Source organism: Chelonia mydas, chromosome 14 (genome assembly GCF_015237465.2).
Source record: "Chelonia mydas isolate rCheMyd1 chromosome 14, rCheMyd1.pri.v2, whole genome shotgun sequence".
In the NCBI taxonomy this organism is placed as follows: domain Eukaryota; kingdom Metazoa; phylum Chordata; order Testudines; family Cheloniidae; genus Chelonia; species Chelonia mydas.
In genome coordinates this window covers 42,787,346-42,810,567 of record NC_051254.2, presented here as the reverse complement: position 1 = coordinate 42,810,567, position 23,222 = coordinate 42,787,346, and the positions used below count along the sequence as shown (strand labels likewise).

The 23,222-nt window shown below is 51.5% G+C and overlaps 2 protein-coding genes across 6 annotated transcripts in view; both read left to right on the top strand.

The window, feature by feature from the left end:
- Nucleotides 1-23,222, top strand: part of LOC119567566 (tyrosine-protein phosphatase non-receptor type substrate 1-like) — a 106,721-nt gene that overhangs the window by 56,017 nt on the left and 27,482 nt on the right. The window lies entirely within an intron of this gene.
- On the top strand, nucleotides 15,069-18,486 carry LOC119563573. 2 transcript variants are annotated; one of them, XM_037914053.2, is made up of 4 exons: nucleotides 15,072-16,976; nucleotides 17,086-17,205; nucleotides 17,451-17,488; nucleotides 17,873-18,486. In XM_037914053.2, exons 1-4 carry the CDS (start codon nucleotides 16,490-16,492, stop codon nucleotides 17,981-17,983), a joined length of 756 nt encoding a protein of 251 aa, XP_037769981.2. In that variant the 5' UTR covers nucleotides 15,072-16,489; the 3' UTR covers nucleotides 17,984-18,486. The 2 variants fall into 2 exon arrangements, with proteins under 2 accessions (XP_043383858.1, XP_037769981.2); XM_043527923.1 differs by lacking the exon at nucleotides 17,086-17,205 and having other exon boundaries at nucleotides 15,069-16,976.

Sequence of the window (23,222 nt, the reverse complement as noted above, 5' to 3'; positions counted from 1 at the left end):
ACTAACAAATTTATTTGAGCATAAGCTTTTGTGAGCTACAGCTCACTTCATCGGATGCATTCAATGGAAAATACAGTGGGGAGATTTATATACACAGAGAACATGAAACAATGGGTGTTATCATACGCAGTGTAATGAGATTGATCACTTAAGGTGAGCTATTCCCAGCAGGAGAGAAAAAAACCTTTTGTCGTGATAATCAAGGTGGGCCATTTCCAGCAGTTGACAAGAACATCTGAAGAACAGTGGTGGAGGGGGGAGATAAACGTGGGGAAATAGTTTTACTTTGTGTAATGACGCATCTACTCCCAGTCTCTACTTAAGCCTAAGTTAATTGTACCCAGTTTGCAAATTCATTCCAGTTCCGCAGTCTCTCGTTGGAGTCTGTTTTTGAAGATTTTTTGTTGAAGAATTGCCACTTTTAGGTCTGTAATCGAGTGACCAGAGAGATTGAAGTGTTCTCCAAGTAGGGGACGTGAGCTGTGTTGGGACTCGGGGCCCCTCTCTTACCGAGCCGTCATCTCCCTGTCGCTCGTCATTCTCTTCTCCCTGGGAATCATCCTCCGCCTGCGGCCTGGGAGCGGTACCGGCTCCACGCGGGTTCTGCCTTCACTTCCTGTCCCAAATGGTTACATGGCATCACTGTGTGGGCTGGTAAGCAGCCTTTGCCCCACCCCAGAGCCAGCTGCATCTCAGCACCGGGAAAGGGGTCCCTGTATAAACAGCCCCTGCACCCCAACCCAGAGGGGCCGTGTCTCAGCGCCGGGGGAGGGGTCCCTGTGTAAACAGCCCCTGCGTTCTACCCCAGAGGTGGCTGCATTTCATCCCTGGTGGAATCAGTCTCTCTCTGGTATTGATTGGGCTCCATCCCTGTCGCGTTTCCCCCCAGTCTGTTCAGTGACACTCTCGTTCTGTTTCCCAGGCTTCCCCGTGGATCCCGCGGTGGGTGCTGGCTCCAAGCCGCCCCCGGCACCGGGGCAGGTGATGCTGCTTTAGCTGCTTACGGGGGCTGGTCACCGGCAGGATTTTCCCAGCTCTTGCGGCACAAGCCGTCAGACTTCGCTGGACTCTGAGCCACCTGCCGGAGGCTTCTGCGGGGCCGGGGCGTCTCCGCTCTCCTCTGCTTCTGTCTGTGGGTCAATCGGCCCAGGGCACCCAGCGAAGGGGCCATGCAGCAGCGATGGGTGCCTGGGAGCTTTGTCGCCCACTAGTGGCCGCTGCCGTTATAGTTCTCCTTGGTACAGGAAATGGCCTGTGGCTCCGGGCGTCGGGCTCCTGGGTGTGGGTGGGTCTGGGGAGGGGAATGTGCGCCCTGCAGGGCTCCTGGTGTGATCCCAGCTGGGGTCAATCGGCCGTAGCTCCAGTGGAATAAACTCAGAAAGACCTATTTACACCCGCTGTGGATCTGTCCTGTATGTCTTGGGTATGCCAATAACATGAAAGAAAAGTATTTCTCAAGATTAATTCCTTGTGGGACAATATTTTTCCATTTACAAATGAAAATTAAATGCTGTAACGGAGTCAGCCATAAGAGAAAACAAAATTCTAGAGAAAACATTTCTGTATAAAGCAGATAAAGACTGTCCAGAGCATGTTCGGTTTTTTAGAAGGAATACGCCGATGGGAATAGATATGTGTTGCAAAAAATAAATAATCTCATGGTGTGAAAATAAAAGATATTAAGCAAAAATTCCTTAATGTAAAATAATGTTATTCCTCATGACAAAATATCCCAGAGAGGGTAAGGAGCATCACCCAAGATGAGACAATGAACTGAGGACTGAACCCAGGAGTCCTGGCTCGCAGCCCCCCATCTACCCTTGTTCTAACCACTAGACCCCACTCCCCTCCCAGCACACCCGCCCCCGTCCAGCCCTTGTCCCCAGCCTCTTGCTGCAGCCATCTCAGAAGCTCAGGCCACAAAACTTTCCACCGGCCCCCCGCGAGGTGACATTTCCGGAGGATGCTGAGGCTGAGCTGAGCTGGGCTGCGGAGCTCCCCAGAGAGCAGGGACCATGGAGCAGCTGCCAGCCCTGAGCACCGTCCTCTGCACCGTCCTCCTCATCCCCACCTGGGGAGCAGGTACTAATTTTATATGTGCATCCATCCACTTACCCCAACCGTAGATCCACCTCTGTGTGTCCATCCATCCATCCATCCACCTACCCCATCCCTAGATCCATCTCTGTCTGCCCATCTGTCCTTCTACCCCACTCTACTATATTCAGCCCTATCTGTCCATATACCCTGTCCCTAGATCCATCTCTGTCTACCCATTCAGCCCAACCCCTACATCTCATCTATCTTTTTATCTATGTATCCATCCACCCCACCCCAAAAAGAATATCTATCTATCTATCTAGATCTAGGGGTGGAGGATGCGTGCATGGCTGCATAGATAGATATGGATATGTCACATCAGGTCAATGAGAAATATTCTGTTTTCATAAAACAAATATTTCATTTCAATATTGACTCCTCTTAATAATATCAAATCAAACCAGTCTGGAAATGCAAAATCAAATCATTCCCTTTTGACCCTATCAATAACGCTTTCTCTGCCCCAGTTTTAAACCAATTGTCACCCTTTCGATGAGACGGCATTTCCCAAGAGGAAAATGTTCCATCAGGACAAATTCTGACCCCCTCTGGTTAGAAGCACAAATTGTATAAAGTGGAGGCATGTGTTTGTGGTGTATTTAAAAGGGTTAAAATGACAAGCTGCCACTTTAATTTGTAAGGGGGTTTCCTGGTCCTTGTAAGGGGGAAGCCGTTCCATACCCCTCATTGTTTTGGTTGCCCTTCTCTGTATCTTTTGCAATTCTAATGTATCTTTTTTTTGGTTTGAGGCGACCAAAACTGCACGCAGGGTCCAAGGTGCAGGCGAAACATGGATTTATATAGAGGCAATAGGATATTTTCTGTCTTTTTCTCTCTCCCCTTCCTAATGGATGCTCACAGTCTGGTGACTTTTTTCACTGCTGCTGCACAATGAGTGGATGTTTGCAGAGAACTAGCCACAACGACTCCAAGATCTCTCTTGAGTGGTAACAGCTAATTGAGACCCCATCAGTTTGTATTTACAGTTGGGATTCTGTTTTCCAATGTGGATGACTTTGCATTTACCACCATTGAGTTTCATCGGCCATTTTGTTGCCCCGTCACCCAGTCTAGTGAGATCCCTTTGTAATTCCTCGCAGTCTGCTTTGGACTTAGCTGTCCTGAGTGATTTGACGTCTAACGTCTCTGTGAGCATCTGCCGTGCACAGAGCAGTGTTGATGCTGGGTCTCTGCTGGGGTGGAAGTGAAAGCCCTGTGCAGTGTGTTATCGACAGTGTTGTGAGCAATAGCAAGGTGGACAGGAACGCACAATTCTTTCCCCTTAGCTTCTTCTCTCCGTGCTGCTAAGGTTTCGGGCGGCTGGGGCGTGTCTTGATATCACTCATTGTCGTTTTCCTTTCCTGCTATAATGTTTTTTGCCCTGGTTCACGAAGGTCTCACAGTGCATCAGAGCCCCGCTGTCCTCCGAGTGTACGTGGGCGAGATCGCGACACTCAGATGCTCCCTGAAGAACAGACAGGGCAGTGTGGTCAATGTGAAGTGGACTAGAGCACCCGGAGTCGTGCTCGATTCTGACCATCCCTTCTACCACGGACGGCTCAGTATGTCCTTCTGGGATCTGCTCCGGAAAGGGGAGGCCACGCTGACCCTGTTGGAGCTGGAGAAGCAGGACTCTGGTCTCTATCAGTGCCATGTCAGCAACCACCAGGGAGAGAGCGGGACAGGAGCGGGCACTGAGCTGCAGGTGATGGAGAGAAACCAGATTGACACAGGTGAGGTGGGGAATGGGGGCACGGGGCCTTCCCCCTCTATGGGGTGCCAGCACCGATCCAGCCCCAGGGTAGGGGACTGGCTGGCTCAGGAGGTGGGAATGGCTTAGGGGGCTGTCCCCTCTATGGGGCTTTGGTCCAGGAATCTTCTAACCCCTCACTTCTATTGTCTAGGGTTTCCAGGGGGACGTCCACCTACCCCACCCCTAGATCCATCTCTGTCTGTCCACCCATCCACCTACCCCACCCCTAGATCCATCTGTGTGTGTCCATCCATCCACCTACCCCATCCTTAGATCCATCTCTGTCTTTCCTTCTGTCCATCTGCGCAACCCCTAGATCCATCTCTGTCTGTCCATCCATCCACCTACCCTACCCCTACATCCATCTCTGTCTGTCCATCTGTCCTTCCACCCCACTCCACTATATTCAGCCCTATGTGTCCATATACCCTATCCCTAGATCCATCTCTGTCTACCCATCCATCCCACCCCAAAAAGAATATCTATCTATCTATCTATCAAGATAGATCTAGGAGTGGAGGATGCGTGCATGGATGCATAGATAGATATGGATATGTCACATCAGGTCAAGGAGAAGTATTCTGTTTCCATAAAATAAATTTTTCATTTCAGTATTGACTCCTCTTAACAATATCAAATCAAACCAGTCTGAAAATGCAAAATCAAATCATTCACTCTTGACCCTATCAAAAACGCTTTCTCTGCCCCAGTTTTAAACCAATTGTCACCCTGTCGATTAGACGGCATTTCCCAAGAGGAAAACGTTCCATCAGGACAAAATCTGACCCCCTCTAGTTTGAAGCAGAAATTGTATAAAGTGGAGGCATGTGTTTGAGGTGTATTTAAAGGGGTTAAAATGACAAGCTGCCACTTTAATTTGTAAGGGGGTTTCCTGGTCCTTGTAAGGGGGAAGCCGTTCCGTACCACTCATTGTTTTGGTTGCCCTTCTCTGTACCTTTTGCAATTCTAATGTATCTTTACTTGATTTGAGGTGACCAAAACTGCACGCAGGGTCCAAGGTGCGGGCGTACCATGGATTTATATAGAGGCAATAGGATATTTTCTGTCTTTTTCTCTCTCCCCTTCCTCATGGATGCTCACAGTCTGGTGACTTTTTTCACTGCCGCTGCACAGTGAGTGGATGTTTGCAGAGAACTATCCACAACGTCTCCAAGATCTCTCTTGAGCAGTAACAGCTAATTGAGACTCCATCAGTTTGTATGTACAGTTGGGATTCTGTTTTCCAATGTGCATGACTTTGCAGTTATCACCCTTGAGTTTCATCGGCCATTTTGTTCCCCCGTCACTGAGTTTAGTGAGATCCCTTTGTAATTCCTCGCGGTCTGCTTTGGACATAGCAGTGTTGATGCTGGGTCTCTGTTGGGGTGGAAGTGAAAGCCCTGTGCAGTGTGTTATCGAGAGTGTTGTGAGCAATGGCAAGGTGGACAGGAACGCACAATTCTTTCCCCTTTGCTTCTTATCTCCATGCTGCTAAGGTTTCAGGCGGCTGGGACGTGTCTTGATACCACTCATCGTCATTTTCCTTTGATGCTGTAATGTTTATTGCCCTGGTTCATGAAGGTCTCACAGTGCGTCAGAGCCCGGTTGTCCTCCAAGCGTCCCCCGGCGAGACCATAAACCTCAGCTGCTTCTTCGAGAACAGACAGGGCAGCATGGCCAAAGCGACGTGGACCATAGCACCCGGGGTTGTGCTGGAATCTGACCATCCCTTCTACAGCGGACGGCTCAATATGTCCGACCTGGATCTGCTCCGGAAAGGGGAGGCCACGCTCACCCTGTCGGAGTTGGAGAAGAGGGACTCTGGTCTCTATCAGTGTCAGATCAGCATCCGCCAGGGAGAGCGCGGGAGAGGAGCGGGCACCGAGCTGCAGGTGATGGGGAGAAACCAGAGTGACACAGGTGAGGTGGGGAATGGGGGCATGGGGCCTTCTCCCTCTACGGCCCCAGGGCAGGGGACTGGCTGGCTCAAGGGGCTGAGAATCCCCTAACGCTCCTCTCCATCGCCCAGGTAAAGAATCTGCCCACGTAGTGTGCGGCGACCGGGAGCTCCTGTACCAGGTCGCCATCGCCCTGGGGCTCCTTCTCATCCTCGGTCTGGCAGCCACCCTCCTCCTCAAGAGACGCCGAGGTACCAAACCGGAGCCTTCCCCCCGCTAAACTCCTGGCCCCCATGGGCCAGGGCCTCTGCTCGTGAACGCATCCTAGCGACCGTCTGTCCGTTTTGGTCCATGCTGTGTTGTCTGTCCATATATCTAACCCCCCCACGTCCTTCCTTCTCCTCCCATCCCTAGATCTATGCAGCTTCCCTCTTCACCCGAGACTCTCTCTCACACTCCTCCGTTTTAATGTTCCTTTCATCTCCCTTCTTCCACAGCGCTACCCCCCTCGCAGCCCCGCCAGCGGCAGCCGAAGGTAAGACAATGCAGGCTGGGCCCTGTTCCATACAGTGCTTGGGTCTGGTCTCCGGGTGCCAGTAAGGACTGGTACAATACAGTGCGGGGAGAGAACCCAGGAGTCCTTTCTCCCATCCCCACTGCTCTAACCCCCCAGTCCCCTTCCAGAGCTGGGGATAGAGCCCAGGAGTCCTTGCTCCCATCCCCCCTGCTCTAACCCCCCAGTCCCCTCCCAGAGCTGGGGATAGAACCCAGGAGTCCTGACTCCCATCCCCCCTGCTCTAACCCCGTAATCTCCAGACCCCTCCCAGAGCTGGGGATAGAACCCAGGAGTCCTGACTCCCAACCCCTCCAATCTGTGGTAACACTGTGGGATTTGCTCCCTGGGAGATGCCTAAATTGGCCAGAATTAAGAGACCAGATCTGGCGTGACGGCGTCCTCACAGTGTGTCTGTCCAACACAGGGTCACGGCAGCCGGGGGGCCGAGGAGAGCGAGAGCCTGCACTACGCAGAGATTAAATTCCAGACACCAGGACGCAGGGAACACACCTCCAACCACGCCCAGCGGCGCTGAGTCCCTCCGCACCCAGCACCACCTGAGTCCCTCACACTCAGAGCCACGCCGCCAGGAGGGAATTCCCCACAGGAGGAGACCCTCACAGGGTTTGAGGGAGAGCAGAAGAAAGTTATGGGCGTGAAAGTCCATGTGAACCCCAACAAAACCCAACTAGCCCTCTCTACGGCAGGGAATAATCTACTGGGGCATGGATCTACCCTCAGGAAATGCCTTCTCTGGGGCCTCCTGGATATAACTATATCACATCCCTGTGTGTTATTTCCCTGTCCTCTCCGGAGTGATTGCAACACCTCCCTGTGGAGCGTGCCCAGCTGGGGGTAATTAACGCAGCGTCTGGTCCCTCTTCCTAACTGAGCACGAAGAGAAACGCTCGCCCAGCTCAGCATGGTGTGGGCGGTGGAACTGGTCTGAGCAACCAGCGTGAGTGCTCCAGCCGGCTGGAATTGCTCAAAGAAAGTGATTTTTTATGGTCTAAAAATTAAATAATTTCTTTGTGTGAAAAATTGTCTGTTTTCAGAGTTTTTTGAAAAAATGTGTTTTGGTAAAAAACTTTTGCTTTTTCTCCCTCACTTCCCTCTTCTCTTCAGTCCCCTTGTCGTGGTCCAAAATCTTACAATCATTTCCGAAAATTTGCTTTTCAGAAAATCCACTTTTTTCCCTATGAAAAAAAATGATATTTTCCTGAAAAATTGATATTTTGTTCTGGAATATCATCCCTCTCCCCCAGCAGTGAAAATGTGTCATTTTATCCCTGAAAATTGGGACACTTCCCTCCCCCCTGCCAAAACAATATTTTTTTTCATAAAAATCTTTTCTCCCCTGTAAATTGGAATTTTGCCCCCCCTGCAAATGTTATTTTTTAAAATGATGAGTGGGGGAAGAAGGAAAAATAGAGAAAAAGAAGGAATTTAATACAAATCACTGGGGAAAATCAACCAGCAATGTCGAGAAGTAATTGAAAGACCAGGGGGGAAATTGGCCTCTGATTTTTTTCCCCTTTGGGTATTTACCATTTTTGTGGGATTTTTGTCCCTTCCCCTACTTTTCTCCCCTCCCCACCTATCACCTCCCCATCGTCCCTGACCTGGGGAAGGGGACTCACTCCCTTTCTGATACCCCGCCCCTAATACATCCCGGAACCTTCCAACGCGGCTCCTGTTTCCCACCCGGACCCCATGAGGAACTATGGGCAAGTCCTTCGTTTACATTAGAGGGGTGGATGCCACTTCCGGTTTCTTTCCGCCCTCATTGAGATCCACTTCCACTGTCTCCCCCTCCCTTTGAAGTGTGAATCCCAGTTTTACCCGCCCCCCCGCCCACTTTAAATCCTGCGGGACCCACCACACCCCGGAACCCTCCCCCTCGTCTTTCCCACCCGGATCATCGAGAGCGTGGCACCCAACGGTGGGCAAGCCGTCTATGGCTATAGTCCTGACGCCACATCCGGTCCACTCCCGCCCTGCCTTGGGCCCACTTCTTGGACGGTCTTCTGTCCCCCTCCCTCACCACCTGCTCTCCTTGGAGCCATGTAACCGCTGCAGAACCAAACACACCCCGAAACTTTCCCTCGAGGCCTCCTGTTTCCCACCCGGACCCTGTCGGGCTTTGCACCAAGGCTGTGGGCAAACGCCCCATCGTGGCAGGCGGCGTGACACCGCTTCCGCGTCACTTCCGCCCTCGTCGTGGCCTCCTGGCCTCCCGGCCTCCCCTCCACTTCTCCTCTCCTGGAACATCAGGTTGTTACGGACACAGCTGAAGTGTTCGCAACTCAGTCAGTTCCTCTCTAGTGATGAAACAAACACACGTCCCCTTTGAAAAATATGGAGACGAAACTCACTTGAGTAACGCACCAGAAACTGATGAACTCTTGACCCTGAATTTTGTGATTTCCTTATGCTGCCCCCTGAGCTGCTTCCCTTTGTGCCTAAACATGAGAAACAAGGTGCAATAACTTGCAGGTCGAACACCTGCGTGGACGATGCTGATGCCAGAGAAATCCCCCGGCTCCATGGTGTGTCCCTGGCTTTCATTGTAAATGAGGAAGAGTCAGGCCCACGCGCGGAGCGGCAGACCCCACAGCGCTAACAGGCAGAATTGGCGGGAAAAGCGAAGGGGGCAAAGGTCAGCCGATCCGAACGTTGAGGGAAACAACGGCTGCGGGCTAAAAACAGAACGGCCCGTCTGGGACAGGGGCAGTTGGGCAGCGGAGGCGCCAACCGCGGCTGGCGGGTGCTCGACCCCCGTTTGCCCCCGGCCCCGCCCCGACTCTGCCCTTGCCCCGCCCCCATTCCAACCCCTTTCCCAAAGGCCCCACCCAAACTCTGCCCCCTCCCTGCCCCCATTCCAACCCCCTTCCCCAAATCCCCGCCCCGTCCCGCCTCTTCCCGTGAACGCGCCGAGTCCCCGCTCCTCCCCCCTCCCTCCCGGAGCTTGTTCCGCCACGAAACAGCTGTTTTGCGGCAGCAAGTGCCGGGAGGTGGGCAGAGAAGCAGGGACGGGGCGCGCTCAGGGGATGAGGCGGAGGTTTGGTGACGTGAGGTGGGGTAGGGTGGGGAGGGGAGCTTGGTTGCTGGTGTGGGCAGAGCACCCACTAATTTCCCCCCATGGGTGCTACAGCCCCAGAGCACCCACGGAACGGCGCCTGTGCCTGACAGGTTGGTATAAAAGTCGTTGTGTCAGCAGACAGCCAAGGGGTAGGTGGAGAGCGAGTGGACGGTGAGGAGAAGGAGAGAAAAGCAGAGAGAAGCTCGCTGAGCCGTCCACCTGTCCGACAGCCGAATGGGGAGCCGACGGAGCAGCAGGACACTGTCCTGTCCTGTCCAGCAGCAGAGGGAGGAGACGCAGAAACCCAAGGAGAACACAGCAGCGGAGAGAGAAAGCACAGGAGGAACGATCAGCCAGGGAGTCAATTGGCCGTAGCTCCATCTAAGTCAATGGGGCCAGATCCCTGCTGGGATCCGTCGGCCGTAGCGCTTCTGCCTTCAATGGAACGGATTTCCAGACGCTCAGTACCTGGCCCCACTGGGCTCAGTGGAGGCGCGGCCGCTTGACACCAGCTGGGATCTGGGCAGAGGTTTTCCCTTCGCTTATTTAAAAACAGTTCTATCAAGTCAAACATTTCTGGACCACAAGAGTTTTTAAATGAAGCATTTTTAATGAAAACTCTCTCCTGGAAAATGTTCTTTCCATGCAGAAATGGCTTGCAATGAAAACATACCTTTGTGAACTGTTCTCGTTGACAAAAGCGATATCACTTTAAAAAGGAAAATGCTTTGGGGGTGTTACAAATTATACCTGATAGGACACGCACACAACTGCTGCGAATTCTACCTGATAGGTCACGCACAGTTCGAATCTAAGCTGAAGCACATGAACAAAGTCCACAACTGCAGAGTTCCCAAAAAACACCAAGTTTATTACGCTCGAGCGTGGTGCCCCCCTGCTCGTCAGGAGGGGACCCCGAATACAGATTATACAAAGGTTATATACCTCTTAGCAAAGCATGTTGCCCTCGTGCATCGGAAACCTTAGCCAATAAACAAACCCTTTTCTTATCTACCACCTAACCCTGCTTGGTGCATTCCTCGTGCTAAACTAGTATGTTCATTACACAGCTGGTCCTAAAGCCATGCATCAGTAACTTTTATTATCAGGATGGGAGGCCTCACACCAAAGGCCAGGAGATAGGGAGTTAGGGACAGACAAAGAAGAGATACCGGGAGTCAAGGCAGGCTGGAGACAAGGGGGAGGATGTTCACAGGAATGCAGTATCTAAGGAACACTCCTCCTGGTGCATGATGTGTTTGCTTTTAGACAATGGTGGGCCCCAAACCAAAATGGAGTCACATGTGCTAACTTTTCCTTAACAGGGGAAAATGTTTCTCTTTCGTGAAGATTTTTTCAACAAAAATAATTAAGGAAAATGATGTGTTTTCTCCTGGACTAAAAGTGTGTGTGTGTGTGTATTTGCGTATATGTGTGTGTGTTTACATCTATATATAAGAGCTGACACAATATGCTCCACCCCAGTGCTAGCTGCATTTATGGGAATTCATGATTTTTCTTGATAAAAATAATGTTCTATATATAATAATACCTGTCAAGCTTCACCCCAGTGGTAGTTGCATTTATGGAACATATTTGCTTCTCCTTATGTAAATATCAATGTTGCTGAAACAAACACATTTGCACTCGGAAATATATATGTCTTGTGAATGGATGACACACCTTGCTGAGAGGAAAGTTCTAGCAGAACGAAAGGGGTGAGTTTCTTCAGGCTTTTGACTTTTCCCCAGTGCAAATGTTTGTTCTGAAAACACCCTAGGTCCCGACTCGATGTAGGAGGAGAGATTGAAACAGAGGAGAGGAGGTGACAGAAGGCTGGAAAATAAGGCTGTTCACCCCGTCTCAGACTACATGAGGAAGGGGTGTTGGGTGGAATTTCAAGCACTCCCAGGTCAGATGTTCAGAAATCAGATTTTCCATCTATATTTTAATGCTTGTTTTTCTCCTGAATTGGGACACAAAGAAGAGATATTGGAAATTTGGGTGGAAAGTAAAATTCTAGCAGGAGAGACCCCCCCTGAGCCAGCCCACTCCCATCACTGCCTGGATCACATTCGGGTCAGCTCTCCCCTCTCCGCCCCTGGCTAGAGAGATTTCTTTGCACCTGTGAGGGCTAGAAGCATTTTTGGCACTGCAAGCTGAGCACCGAGAGATCGACTCCAGCTCACGGGACGGAAACCGTGGTCAGTTATTTGTGCGTCGCACACGGCCCTGACTCCGACATTTCTGTAGCTGATTGTAACTCACCCCTGGTCCCCCCTACCCTCCCAGCTACCACCTTTGCAGAAGCTGCAGCCGTGCAAGAGGCTGAATTTCCTGTTTCTCACCACGATGCGCAGGGGTGAAAGTGAAGACAGAGCCCCGAGCAACTCGGCACGTTTCAGCCCCCCACAGAAACTGCAGAAAGTCCCAGTCGCAAATGGACCCTCCCTCATGGTGCTGAGTGCTGCCCAGACCCCTCCCCTCTGGGAAGGATCGGGACCCCTGTCGTGCCAGGCTCTGCACAGACCTGAACTGAAGGATGACAAAGGGTCTGGACTCCTGGGTTCTCTCCCAGCTCTGCGATGGGAGTGGGGACTAGGGGGTTAGAGTCAGGGGGGCATGGGAGTCTTTTTCTGCTAGACCACACTGAACCAGAACTTAGGATAGAACCCAGGAGTCCTGACTCCCAGCCCTCCCCCCGGCTCCACCTCTCCTCACTCTCTCCCCACAGCTGCAGTGTGAGGATGGTGCCCGTGGGAGCCAGCTGAGGTCACTCAATCAGGGTGAACTGCAGACAGAACGAGGAAGACAAACCCCAACAGCTGGTGGATATTCCAACACTGAGATTTACCCAGCCAGCCCCAAACAGCCTCTGTACGACCTCCCTGGTTCCTCAGAAGTCCAAAGAACGCAGTTCCCTTAAACTGCCCGGACTTGTTGCTTTCAAAGCTCTATTCATTTACAGATCTTTCTAACCAGTCTCTAAAGTTCGGCCACGGATCAGGTCAGTCTGGGAGTTCATTGACTCTTTCTGGCCCTGTCACCTTTCACTGAGATAGATTACACTCATAACGTCACACCCCCAACGCAAAATCAATGCAGGAAGGGGTGACACAAACATTGCTGAGTGCATCCCAAGAGCTCCTTATCCTTGGTTCTGTTTTACTACAGCTAGTATTGGGTTAGAGGCCGTACCAGTGTAGAACAGAAACGGTTTATCCAAGTCACGTTCAATAAAGTGATTGAATCCCTTTATAAACTCAAGGTCAAACTTGGTTAGACCAATAGTGGATTGGATCTGCTGTTGCAGCAGGATTCCCGTATGTCTCACGTGATCTTGCCAAGAGCTAAAGAAAAGAGCGACTGGATCCATACAAGCTCCGGCAAACGTTTGGAACCCAATTAACATCAACTTAATGTAGATATCACTGTTGTTTATAGTACAGGAATCTTGGCATTTAGCCATGAAAGCAATATGGTCGTGTGCCTGTTTCTCTTCTCATACAAGAAGAACAGGAGGACTCGTGGCACCTGAGAGACTAACCCATTTATTTGAGCATAAGCTTTCGTGAGCTACAGCTCACTTCATCGGAAAACATTTCTGTACAAAACATTTCTGTATAACGCAGATAAAGACTGTCCGGAGCTCCCAGCCCCCCATCTCCCTGTGCTCTAACCACTAGACCCCACTCCCCTCCCAGCAGGGGCCAGAGGAATGCACCCCCCCCCCCGCATTCAGCCCTCGTCCCCAGCCTCTTGCTGCAGCCATCTCAGAAGCTCAGGCCACAAAACTTTCCGCCGGCCCCCCCCCGAGGTGACATTTCCGCAGGATGCTGAGACTGAGCTGAGCTGGGCTGCGGAGCTCCCCAGAGAGCAGGGACCATGGAGCAGCTGCCAGCCCTGAGCACCGTCCTCTGCACCGTCCTCCTCATCCCCACCTGGGGAGCAGGTACTAATTTTATGTATCCATCCATCCACTTACCCCATCCCTAGATCCATCTCTGTGTGTCCATCCATCCACCTACCCCACCCCTAGATCCATCTCTGTGTGTCCATCCATCAACCTACCCCACCCCTAGATCCATCTCTGTCTGTCCTTCTGTCCATCTGTCCAACCCCTAGATCCATCTCTGTGTACCCACTCAGCCCTACCCTTACATCCATCTCATCTATTTTTTTATCTATGTACCCATCCATCCCACCCCAAAAAGAATATCTATATCTATCTATGTATCTATCTATCTAGATCTAGGGGTGGAGGATGCGTGCATGGATGCATAGATAGATATGGATTTGTCACATCAGGTCAATGAGAAGTATTCTGTTTCCATAAAACAAATATTTCATTTCAGTATTGACTCCTCTTCATAATATTAAATCAAATCAGTCTGGAAATTCAAAGTCAAATCATTCCCTTTTGAGTCTGTCAAAAACGGTTTCTCTGCCCCAGTTTTAAACCAATTGTCACCCTGTCGACGAGACAGCATTTCCCAAGAGGAAAATGTTCCGTCAGGACAAATTCTGACCCCTCCAGTTTGAAGCACAAATTCTATAAAGTGGAGGCCTGTGTTTGTGGTGTATTTAAGAGGGTTAAAATGACGAGCTGCCACTTTAATTTGTAAGGGGGTTTCCTGGTCCTTGTAAGGGGGAAGCCGTTCCGTACCCCTCATTGTTTTGGTTGCCCTTCTCTGTACCTTTTGCTATTCTAATATATCTTTACTTGATTTGAGGCGACCAAAACCGCACGCAGGGTCCAAGGTGCGGGCTTACCATGGATTTATGTAGACACAATAGGATATTTTCTGCCTTTTTCTCTCTCCCCTTCCGAATGGATGCTCACAGTCTGGTGACTTTTTTCACTGCCGCTGCACATTGAGTGGATGTTTGCGGAGAACTATCCACAGCGGCTCCAAGATCTCTCTTGAGTGGTAACAGCTAATTGAGACACCATCAGTTTGTATTTACAATTGGGATTCTGTTTTCCAATGTGCATGAGTTTCATCGGCCATTTTGTTGCCCAGTCACCGAGTTTAGTGAGATCCCTTTGTAATTCCTCGCAGTCTGCTTTGGACATAGCAGTGTTGATGCTGGGTCTCTGTTGGGGTGGAAGTGAAAGCCCCGTGCAGTGTGTTATGGAGAGTGTTGTGAGCAATAGCAAGGTGGACAGGAACGCACAATTCTTTCCCCTTTGCTTCTTATCTCTGTGCTTCTAAGGTTTCGGGCGGCTGGGGCGTGTCTTGATACCACTCGTTGTCGTTTTCCTTTGCTGCTATAATGTTTTTTGCCCTGGTTCACGAAGGTCTCACAGTGCATCAGAGCCCCATTGTCCGAGCGTATGTCGGCGAGACTGCGACACTCGGTTGCTCCTTCAAGTACAGACCGGGCAGTGTGGCCAATGTGAGGTGGACTAGAGCACCCGGAGTCGTGCTGGATTCTCACCATCCCTTCTACAGCGGACGGCTCAATCTGTCCTTGCGGGATCTGTTCCGGAGAGGTGAGGTCACGCTGATCCTGTCGGAGCTGGAGAAGCGGGACTCTGGTCTCTATCACTGCCATGTCAGCATCCGCCAGGGAGAGAGCAGGACAGGAGCGGGAACCGAGCTGCAGGTGATGGAGAGAAACCAGATTGACACAGGTGAGGTGGGGAATGGGGGCACGGGGTCTTCCCCCTCTATTGGGTGCCAGCTCCGATCCAGCGCCAGGGTGGGGGACTAGCTGGCTCAGGAGGTGGGAATGGGTTACGGGGGTGTCCCCTCTATGGGGCGTTGGTCCAGGAATCTCCTAACCCCTCATTTCTATTGTCTAGGGTTTCCAGGGGGACGTCCACATACCCCACCCCTAGATCCATCTCTGTGTGTCCATCCATCCACCTACCCTATCCCTAGATCCATCTCTGTCTGTCCGTCTGTCCTTCTACCCCACTGCACAATATTCAGCCCTATCTGTCCATATACCCCACCCCTAGATCCATCTCTGTCTGTCCATCGATCCACATACCCCACCCCTAGATCCATCTCTGTCTGTCCATCCATCCACCTACCTTATCTCTAGATCCATCTCTGTCTACCCATTCAGCCCAACCCCTACATTTCATCTGTCTGTTTATCTATGTACCCATCCATCCCACCCCAAAAAAATATCTATCTATCTATCTATGCATCCATCAACATAGATCTAGGGGTGCAGGATGTGTGCATGGATGCATAGATAGATGTGGATATGTCACATCAGGTCAATGAGAAGTATTCTGTTTCCATAAAACAAATATTTCATTTAGTATTGACTCCTCTTCATAATATCAAATCAAACTAGTCTGGAAATGCAAAATCAAATCATTCCCTATTGACCCTATCCAAAACGCTTTCTCTGCCCCAGTTTTAAATCAAGTGTCACCCTGTCGAGGAGACGGCATTTCCCAAGAGGAAAACGTTCCGTCAGGACAAATTCTGACCCCTCCAGTTTGAAGCACAAATTCTATAAAGTGGAGGCCTGTGTTTGTGGTGTATTTAAAAGGGTTAAAATGACGAGCTGCCACTTTAATTTGTAAGGGGGTTTCCTGGTCCTTGTGAGGGGGAAGCCGTTCCGTACCCCTCATTGTTTTGGTTGCCCTTCTCTGTACCTTTTGCAATTCTAATGTATCTTTACTTGATATGAGGTGACCAAAACTGCACGCAGGGTCCAAGGTGCGGGCGTACCATGGATTTATATAGAGGCAATAGGATATTTTCTGTCTTTTTCTCTCTCCCTTTCCTAATGGATGCTCACAGTCTGGTGACTTTTTTCACTGACGCTGCACAGTGAGTGGATGTTTGCAGAGAACTATCCACAACGACTCCAAGATCTCTCTTGAGTGGTTACAGCTAATTGAGACCCCATCAGTTTGTATGTACAGTTGGGATTCTGTTTTCCAATGTGCATGACTTTGCATTTTCCACCCTTGAGTTTCATCAGCCATTTTGTCGCCCAGTCACTGAGTTTAGTGAGATCCCTTTGTAATTCCTCGCAGTCTGCTTTGGACATAGCAGTGTTGATGTTGGGTCTCTGTTGGGGTGGAAGTGAAAGCCCTGTGCAGTGTGTTATGGAGAGTGTTGTGAGCAATGGCAAGGTGGACAGGAACGCACAATTGTTTCCCCTTAGCTTCTTCTCTCCATGCTGCTAAGGCTTTGGGCAGCTGGGGCTTGTCTTGTTACCACTCGTTGTCGTTTTGCTTTGATGCTATCATGTTTATTGCCCTAGTTCACGAAAGTCTCACAGTGCTTCAGAGCCCCGCTGTCCTTCGAGCGTCCCCCGGCGAGACCGTGAACCTCAGCTGCTCCTTCGACAACAGACAGGGCAGTGTGTTCAAAGCGACGTGGACCATAGCACCCGGAGTCGTGCTGGAATCTCACCATCCCTTCTACAGCGGACGGCTCAATGTGTCCGACCTGGATCTGCTCCAGAGAGGGGAGGTTACGCTGACCCTGTCGGAGCTGGAGCAGCGGGACTCTGGTCTCTATCAGTGCCACATCAGCATCCGCCAGGGAGAGAGCGGGACAGGAGCGGGCACCGAGCTGCAGGTGATGGGGAGAAACCAGAGTGACACAGGTGAGGTGGAGAATGGGGGCACGGAGCCTTCCCCCTCTCCGGCCCCAGTGCAGGGGACTGGCTGGCTCAAGGGGCTGAGAATCCCCTAAAGCTCCTCTCCATCACCCAGGTAAAGAACCTGCCCCCGTAGGGTGCGGCGACCGGGAGCTCCTGTACCAGGTCGCCATCGCCCTGGGACTCCTTCTCATCCTCGGCCTGGCGGCCACCCTCCTCCTCAAGAGACGCCGAGGTACCAAACCGGAGCCTTCCCCCCGCTAACCTCCTGTCCCCATGGGCCAGGGCCTCTGCTAGTGAACAGATCCTAGTAGCCGTCTGTCCGTTGTGGTCCATGCTGGGTTGTCTGTCCATATATCTAACCTCCCCACGTCCTTCCTTCTCCTCCCGTCCCTAGATCTCTGCAGCTTCACTCTTCACCCCAGACTCTCTCTCACACTCCTCCGTTTTAACATTCCTTTCTTCTCCCTTCTTCCGCAGCGCCGCCCCCCTCGCAGCCCCACCAGCGGCAGCCGAAGGTAAGACAATGCAGGCTGGGCCCTGTTCCATACAGGGCTTGGGTCTGGTCTCCGGGTGCCAATAAGGACTGATACAATACAGTGAGGGGAGAGAACCCAGGAGTCCTTGCTCCCATCCCCCCTGCTCTAACCCCGTAATCTCCAGTCCCCTCCCAGAGCTGGGGATAGAACCCAGGAGCCCGGGCTCCCAGCCCCCCTGCTCTACCCAACTCGACGCCACTTCTCTCCCAGAGCTGGGGATAGAACCCAGGAATCCTGACTCCCAACTCCTCCAATCTGGGGTAACACTGTGGGATTTGGTCCCTGGGAGCTGCCTAATTTGGCCAGAATTAAGAGACCAGATCTGGGGTGACGGCGCCCTCACAGTGTGTCTGTCCAACACAGGGCCACGGCAGCCGGGGGGCCGAGGAGAGCGAGAGCCTGCACTACGCAGAGATTAAAATCCAGACTCCAGGACGCAGGGAACACACCTCAAACCACGCCCAGCGGCGCTGAGTCCCTCCACACCCAGCACCACCTGAGTCCCTCACACTCAGAGCCACGCTGCCAGGAGGGAATTCCCCACAGGAGGAGACCCTCACAGGGTTTGAGGGAGAGCAGAAGAAAATTATGGATGTGAAGGTCCCTGTGAACCCCAACAAAACCCAACTAGCCCTGTCTACGACAGGGAATAATCGACTAGGGCATGGATCTACCCTCAGGAAATGCCTTCTCCGGGGCCTCCTGGATATAACTATATCACGTCCCTGTGTGTTATTTCCCTGTCCTCTCTGGAGTGATTGCAACGCCTCCCTGTGGAGCGTGCCCAGCTGGGGGTAATTAACGCAGCGTCTGGTCCCTCTTCCTAACTGAGCACGAAGAGAAACGCTCGCCCAGCTCAGCATGGTGTGGGCGGTGGAACTGGTCTGAATGACCAGCGTGACTGCTCCAGCCAGCTGGAATTGCTCAAAGAAAGTGATTTTTTTTGGTTTAAAATTAAACCAAATTGATGTGAAAAATTGTCTGTTTTCAGAGTTTTTTGAAAAAATGTGTTTGTTTAAAATCTTTTGGTTTTTCTCCGTCACTTCCCTCTTCCCTTCAGTCTCATTGTGATGGTCCAAAATCTTACAATCATTTCCGAAAATTTGCTTTTCAGAAAATCAACTTTTTTCCCTATGAAAAAAAAATGACATTTTCCTGAAAATTTGATATTTTGTCCTGGAACATCATCCGCCCTCCCGCCCCCGTGAAAATGTGTCATTTTATCCCTGAAAATGGGGACACTTCCCTCCACCCCAAAACAATATTTTTTTTCATGAAAATCTTTTCTCCCCTGTAAATTGGAATTTTGCCCCCTGCAAATGTTATTTGTTTTAAATGATGAGTGGGGGAAGAAGGAAAAAAGAGAGAAAAAGAAGGAATTTAATACAAGTCACTGGGGAAAAGCAACCAGCAATGTCGAGAAATAATTGAAACACCAGGGGGGAAATTGGTCTCTGATTTTTTCCCCTTTAGGTATTTACCATTATTTTGGGATTTTTGTCCCTCCCCCACTTTTTCCCCTCCCCACCTATCACCTCCCCATCGTCCCTGACCTGGGGAAGGGGACTCACTCCCTTTCTGATACTCCGCCCCAAATACATCCCGGAACCTTCCAACGCGGCTCCTGTTTCCCACCCGGACCCCATGAGGAACTATGGGCAAGTCCTTCGTTGAGGTTAGAGGGGTTGATGCCACTTCCGGTTTCTCTCTGCCCTCACTGAGATCCACTTCCACTGTCTCCCCCTCCCTTTGAAGCGTTAACCCGCTTCACGTTTAAATCCTGCAGGACCCACCACACCCCGGAACCCTCCCCCTCGTCTTTCCCACCCGGATCATCGAGAGCGTGGCACCCAACGGTGGGCAAGTCGTCTATGGCTATAGTCCTGACGCCACATCCGGTCCACTCCCGCCCTGCCTTGGGCCTACTCCTTGGATGGTTTTCTGTCCCCCTCCCCCACCACCTGCTCTCCTTGGAGCCATTTAACCGCTGCAGAACCAAACACACCCCGAAACTTTCCCTCGAGGCCTCCTGTTTCCCACCCGGACCCTGTCGGGCTTTGCACCAAGGCTGTGGGCAAACGCCCCATCGTGGCTTCCGCGTCACTTCCGCCCTCGTTGTGGCCTCCTGGCCTCCCCTCCACGTCTCCTCTCCTGGGACATCAGGTTGTTACAGACACAGGTGAAGTGTTCACAACTCAGTCAGTTCCTCTCTAGTTATGAAACAAACACACGTCCCCTTTGAAAAATATGGAGAGCAAACTCACTTGAGTAACGCACCAGAAACTGATGAACTCCTGACCCCGAATTTTGAGATTTCCTTATGCTGCCCCTGAGCTGCTTCCCTTTTTCCCTAAACGTGAGAAACAAGGTGCAATAACTTGCAGGTCGAACACCTGCGTGGACGATGCTGATGCCAGAGAAATCCCCCGGCTCCATGGTGTGTCCCTGGCTTCCATTGTAAATGAGGAAGAGTCAGGCCCACGCGCGGAGCGGCAGACCCCACAGCGCTAACAGGCAGAATTGGCGGGAAAAGCGAAGGGGGCAAAGGTCAGCCGATCCGAACGCTGAGGGAAACAACGGCTGCCGGCTAAAAACAGAACGGCCCGTCTGGAACGGGGGCAGTTGGGCAGCAGAGGCGCCAACCGCGGCTGGCGGGTGCTCGACCCCCGTCTGCTTCCGGCCCCACCCCGACTCCGCCCTTGCCCCGCTCCCATGCCAACCCCTTTCCCAAAGTCCCCGCCCCAACTCCGCCCCCTCCCTGCCCCCATTCCAACCCCCTTCCCCAAATCCCCGCCCCTGCCCCGCCTCTTCCCGTGACCGCGCCGAGTCCCCGCTCCTCCCCCCTCCCTCCCGGGGCTTGTTCCGCCACGAAACAGCTGTTTTGCGGCAGCAAGTGCCGGGAGGTGGGCAGAGAAGCAGGGACGGGACGCGCTCAGGGGATGAGGCGGAGGTTCGGTGACGTGAGGTGAGGTGGGGTGGGGAGGGGAGCTTGGTTGCTGGTGTGGGCAGAGCACCCACTAATTTTCCCCCATGGGTGCTACAGCCCCAGAGCACCCACGGAACGGTGCCTGTGCCTGACAGGGCGGTATAAAAGTCGGTGTGTCAGCAGACAGCCAAGGGGTAGGTGGAGAGCGAGTGGACGGTGAGGAGAAGGAGAGAAAAGCAGAGAGAAGCTTGCTGAGCCGTCCATCTGTCCGACAGCCGAATGGGGAGCTGAGGGAGTAGCAGGACACTGTCCCGTCCTGTCCAGCAGCAGAGGGAGGAGACGCAGAAACCCAAGGAGAACACAACAGCGGAGAGAGAGAGCGCAGGAGAAACGATCAGCCAGGGAGTCAATTGGCCGTAGCTCCATCTAAGTCAATGGGGCCAGATCCCTGCTGGGATCCGTCGGCCGTAGCGCTTCTGTCTTCAATGGAACGGATTTCCAGACGCTCAGTACCTGGCCCCACTGGGCTCAGTGCAGGCGCGGCCGCTTGACACCAGCTGGGATCTGGGCAGAGGTTTTCCCTTCGCTTATTTAAAAACAGTTTTATAAACTCAAACATTTCTGGACCACAAGAGTTTTTTAATGAAGCATTTTTAATGAAAACTCTCTCCTGGAAAATGTTCTTTCCATGCAGAAATGGCTTTCAACGAAAACATATCTTTGTGAACTGTTCTCGTTGACAAAAGCGACATCACTTTAAAAAGGAAAATGCTTTGGGGGTGTTACAAATTATACCTGATAGGACACGCACACAACTGCTGCGAATTCTACCTGATAGGACACGCACAGTTCGAATCTAGGCTGAGGCACATGAACAAAGTCCACAACTGCAGAGTTCCCAAAAAACACCAAGTTTATTATGCTCGAGCGTGGTGCCCCCCTGCTAGTCAGGAGGGGACCCCGAATACAGATTATACAAAGGTTATATACCTCTTAGCAAAGCATGTTGCCCTCGTGCATCGGAAACCTTAGCCAATAAAGAAACCCTTTTCTTATCTACCACCTATCCCTGGATGGGAGGCCTCACATCAAAGGCCAGGAGATAGGGATCTTATCTACCACATCACATCACATCAAAGGCCACATCACATCACATCACATCACACCACATCACATCAAAGGCCAGGAGATAGGGATCTTATCTACCACCTATCCCAGGATGGGAGGCCTCACATCAAAGGCCAGGAGATAGGGAGTTAGGGACAGACAAAGAAGAGATACCGGGAGTCAAGGCAGGCTGGAGACAAGGGGGAGGATTTTCACAGGAATGCAGTATCTAGGGAACACTCCTCCTGGTGCATGATGTGTTTGCTTTTAGACAATGGTGGGCCCCAAACCAAAATGGAGTCACATGTGCTAACATTTCCTTAACAGGGGAAAATGTTTCTCTTTAGTGAAGATATTTTTCAAAAAAATAATTAAGGAAAATGATGTGTGTATATGTATATATGTGTGTGTGTTTACATCTATATATAAGAGCTGACACAATATGCTCCACCCCAGTGCTAGCTGCATTTATGGGAATTCATGATTTTTCTTGATAAAAATAATGTTCTATATATAATAATACCTGTCAAGCTTCACCCCAGTGGTAGTTGCATTTATGAAACATATTTGCTTCTCCTTATGTAAATATCAACGTTATTGAACAAACACGTTTGCACTTGGAAATATATCTGTCTTGTGAATGGACGACACACCTTGCTGAGAGGAAAGTTCTAGCAGAACGAAACGGGTGAGTCTCTGACTTTTCCCCATTGCAAATGTTTGTTTTGAAAACCCCCTAGGTCCCGACTCGATGTAGGAGGAGAGATTGAAACAGAGAAGAGGAGGTGACAGAAGGCTGGAAAATAAGGCTGTTCACCCCGTCTCAGACTACATGAGGAAGGGGTGTTGGGTGGAATTTCAAGCACTCCCAGGTCAGATGTTCAGAAATCAGATTTTCCATCTATATTTTAACACATGTTTTTCTCCAGAATTGAGACAAAAAGATGAGATATTGGAAATTTGGGTGGAAAGTAAAATTCTAGCAGGATAGACCCCCCCCCGAGCCAGCCCACTCCCATCACTGCCTGGATCACATTCGGGCCAGCTCCCCCCTCTCCGCCCCTGGCTAGAGAGATTTCTTTGCACCTGTGAGGGCTGGAAGAATTTTTGGCACTGCAAGCTGAGCGCCTAGAGATCGACTCCAGCTGACGGGACGGAAACCGTGGTCAGTTATTTGTGTGTCGCACACGGCCCTGACTCCGACACTTCTGTAGCTGATTGTAACTCACCCCTGGTCCCCCCTTCCCCCAGCTTCCCCCCAGCTGCCACCTTTGCAGAAGCTGCAGCCGTGCAAGAGGCTGAATTTCCTGTTTCTCACCACGATGCGCAGGGGTGAAAGTGAAGACAGAGCCCCGAGCAACTCGGCACGTTTCAGCCCACCACAGAAACTGCAGAAAGTACCAGTAGCCAATGGACCCTCCCTCATGGTGCTGAGTGCTGCCCAGACCCCCTCCCCTCTGAGAAGGATCGGGACCCCTGTCGTGCCAGGCTCTGCACAGACCTGAACTGAAGGACGACAAAGGGTCTGGACTCCTGGGTTCTCTCCCAGCTCTGCGATGGGAGTGGGGACTAGTGGGTTAGAGTCAGGGGGGCATGGGAGTCTTTTTCTGCTAGACCACACATAACCAGAACTTAGGATAGAACCCAGGAGTCCTGGCTCCCAGCCCTCCCCCCGGCTCC

Coding starts and splice junctions, on each gene's coding strand:
- LOC119563573 (XM_037914053.2), top strand. CDS start 16,490: ATGGCAAGGTGGACAGGAACGCACAATTGTTTCCCCTTAGCTTCTTCT. Junction 17,206..17,450: donor CCTCCTCAAGAGACGCCGAG/GTACCAAACCGG, acceptor CTTCTTCCGCAG/CGCCGCCCCCCTCGCAGCCC. Junction 17,489..17,872: donor CCCACCAGCGGCAGCCGAAG/GTAAGACAATGC, acceptor TGTCCAACACAG/GGCCACGGCAGCCGGGGGGC.